This window comes from Haplochromis burtoni, unplaced genomic scaffold (genome assembly GCF_018398535.1).
Source record: "Haplochromis burtoni strain Fernald_Lab_line unplaced genomic scaffold, NCSU_Asbu1 Contig_49, whole genome shotgun sequence".
Lineage (NCBI taxonomy): Eukaryota > Metazoa > Chordata > Actinopteri > Cichliformes > Cichlidae > Haplochromis > Haplochromis burtoni.
In genome coordinates, this window is record NW_024582410.1 from 2,277,550 (window position 1) to 2,279,024 (window position 1,475).

Sequence of the window (1,475 nt, forward strand, 5' to 3'; positions counted from 1 at the left end):
TAATTTACAAAACTAAACTAAAACAAAGTAAGTTTCTTCAGCTTTAGTCAAATCTGTAAACATCAGGAGTTGATGCACGACTTCATCGGGTGGGGACAGGCTTCACAAACTGTTGTCGCTCAATTAAAGTAAAATATAAAACATAAAATGACACGAGAAAACCCACTGTGGAAAATGAAGATGGCGAAGTAAATGAGTAAGTCTATGGCACATACAAACGTGTTCAATCTGGTGATACACAATTGACGTAATGTTTAACTCTTAATTTCCGCTCATTTGTACGCATCGAGATTCAATTTAAAATCCTAGGTGACAGCAACTCCGCATTTCAAGGTGATGTGACGGATTAGCGATATTTAATGGTTTGGTTAAATACGTTTTATTTGACTGTATGAGGATAAACCTGAGCTAACTCTGTTATTCAGAACCCAAATTTAACACTAGCACCAGGGCTAGCGTGGTAAGCTAAAGAAAAGCAAAACCGTCCGGTGTGTAGCACCTACAGCACATCTAACAGTAATTACAAGCTTCAATGAAAGTATTATTACTACTTAATGTTATAAATACCATATAAACTGGCTTATTTACTGCGGAATTACAGTGTAAAATCAGAGGCCCACCACCTTTTAATATCAGCCATTACGGCTACGACTAGCAAGACAAGTTAGCCGCAACCCCACACGTGGATTAAATTGCACATTTTTACTCACTTTACGTCCAAACACCTGGACAGACTGCAGAGGGCCTTTAGCTGGCATGTTTCTGAAACACACAAAAGACAACACTTACATTAGAAACCGGTAAACAAGTATATTTTTCTATTATTTTGCCGGATCACTCTGAAGAACATACCGTCTTCAGCTAGGGTGCCGTACGAAGAGGCCGATGGGGTTTCACATGCGGAGGTTCAGGGGCTGCTGCACGACAATGCAAGCTGTTTTGAGATAGGGCTTGCGACAGTTGATCTCGCTTTACTACCATCTAATATTGAGCAGATCGGAGAGTTTCTGCTGTTGTTTCACAATGGCAGGGAACAGAATGTACATGTGTTTGGCGTTTGATCTCACGTGTTCCTGTGTTTGTAAATCTAAAAAAACAAAACAAAGGCAGTTTTAAATATTGTCGCATGGACCTCTTGTATAATGCCGGGGGAAACAGGTATTCGGGGTGATATTTACTTTTCATCTTCCTTACATTTTTGTATCTCCTTCAACACTTTTCAACTTAGAAAACCCATTCAACCACCATTAGATTCATCTTCTTTTGGACATGTGTGCTTGTATTTTTCTCATTTTTAACTTTCATATATTTTTTAAATTATTCAACTTTATTCAGCAAAAATCTATAGTGTATTTCAATGGAAGAATCTTCAGATTCTCATTCGACTTACTCCTCTTTCAACTCCAACTACGTACTTCCACATACGTTGACCGACAGACTCCATTCAAACTTTAAAATTAAGCCAAGACATTGAA

The 1,475-nt window shown here is 38.2% G+C and overlaps 1 protein-coding gene across 1 annotated transcript in view; it reads right to left on the reverse strand.

Annotated features, from left to right (window-relative positions):
• LOC102301912 (40S ribosomal protein S16) overlaps nt 1-930 on the reverse strand; it is a 2,898-nt gene extending 1,968 nt beyond the window's left edge. The window contains exons 1-2 of the mRNA XM_005923512.3: nt 853-930; nt 711-762 (exon numbers count right to left, since the gene is read on the reverse strand). Coding sequence (XP_005923574.1) covers nt 711-758 — 48 coding nt within the window. The 5' untranslated portion in view covers nt 759-762; nt 853-930. The remainder of the gene's footprint in view (nt 1-710; nt 763-852) is intronic.
• Between the last annotated feature and the right edge of the window lie 545 nt (nt 931-1,475).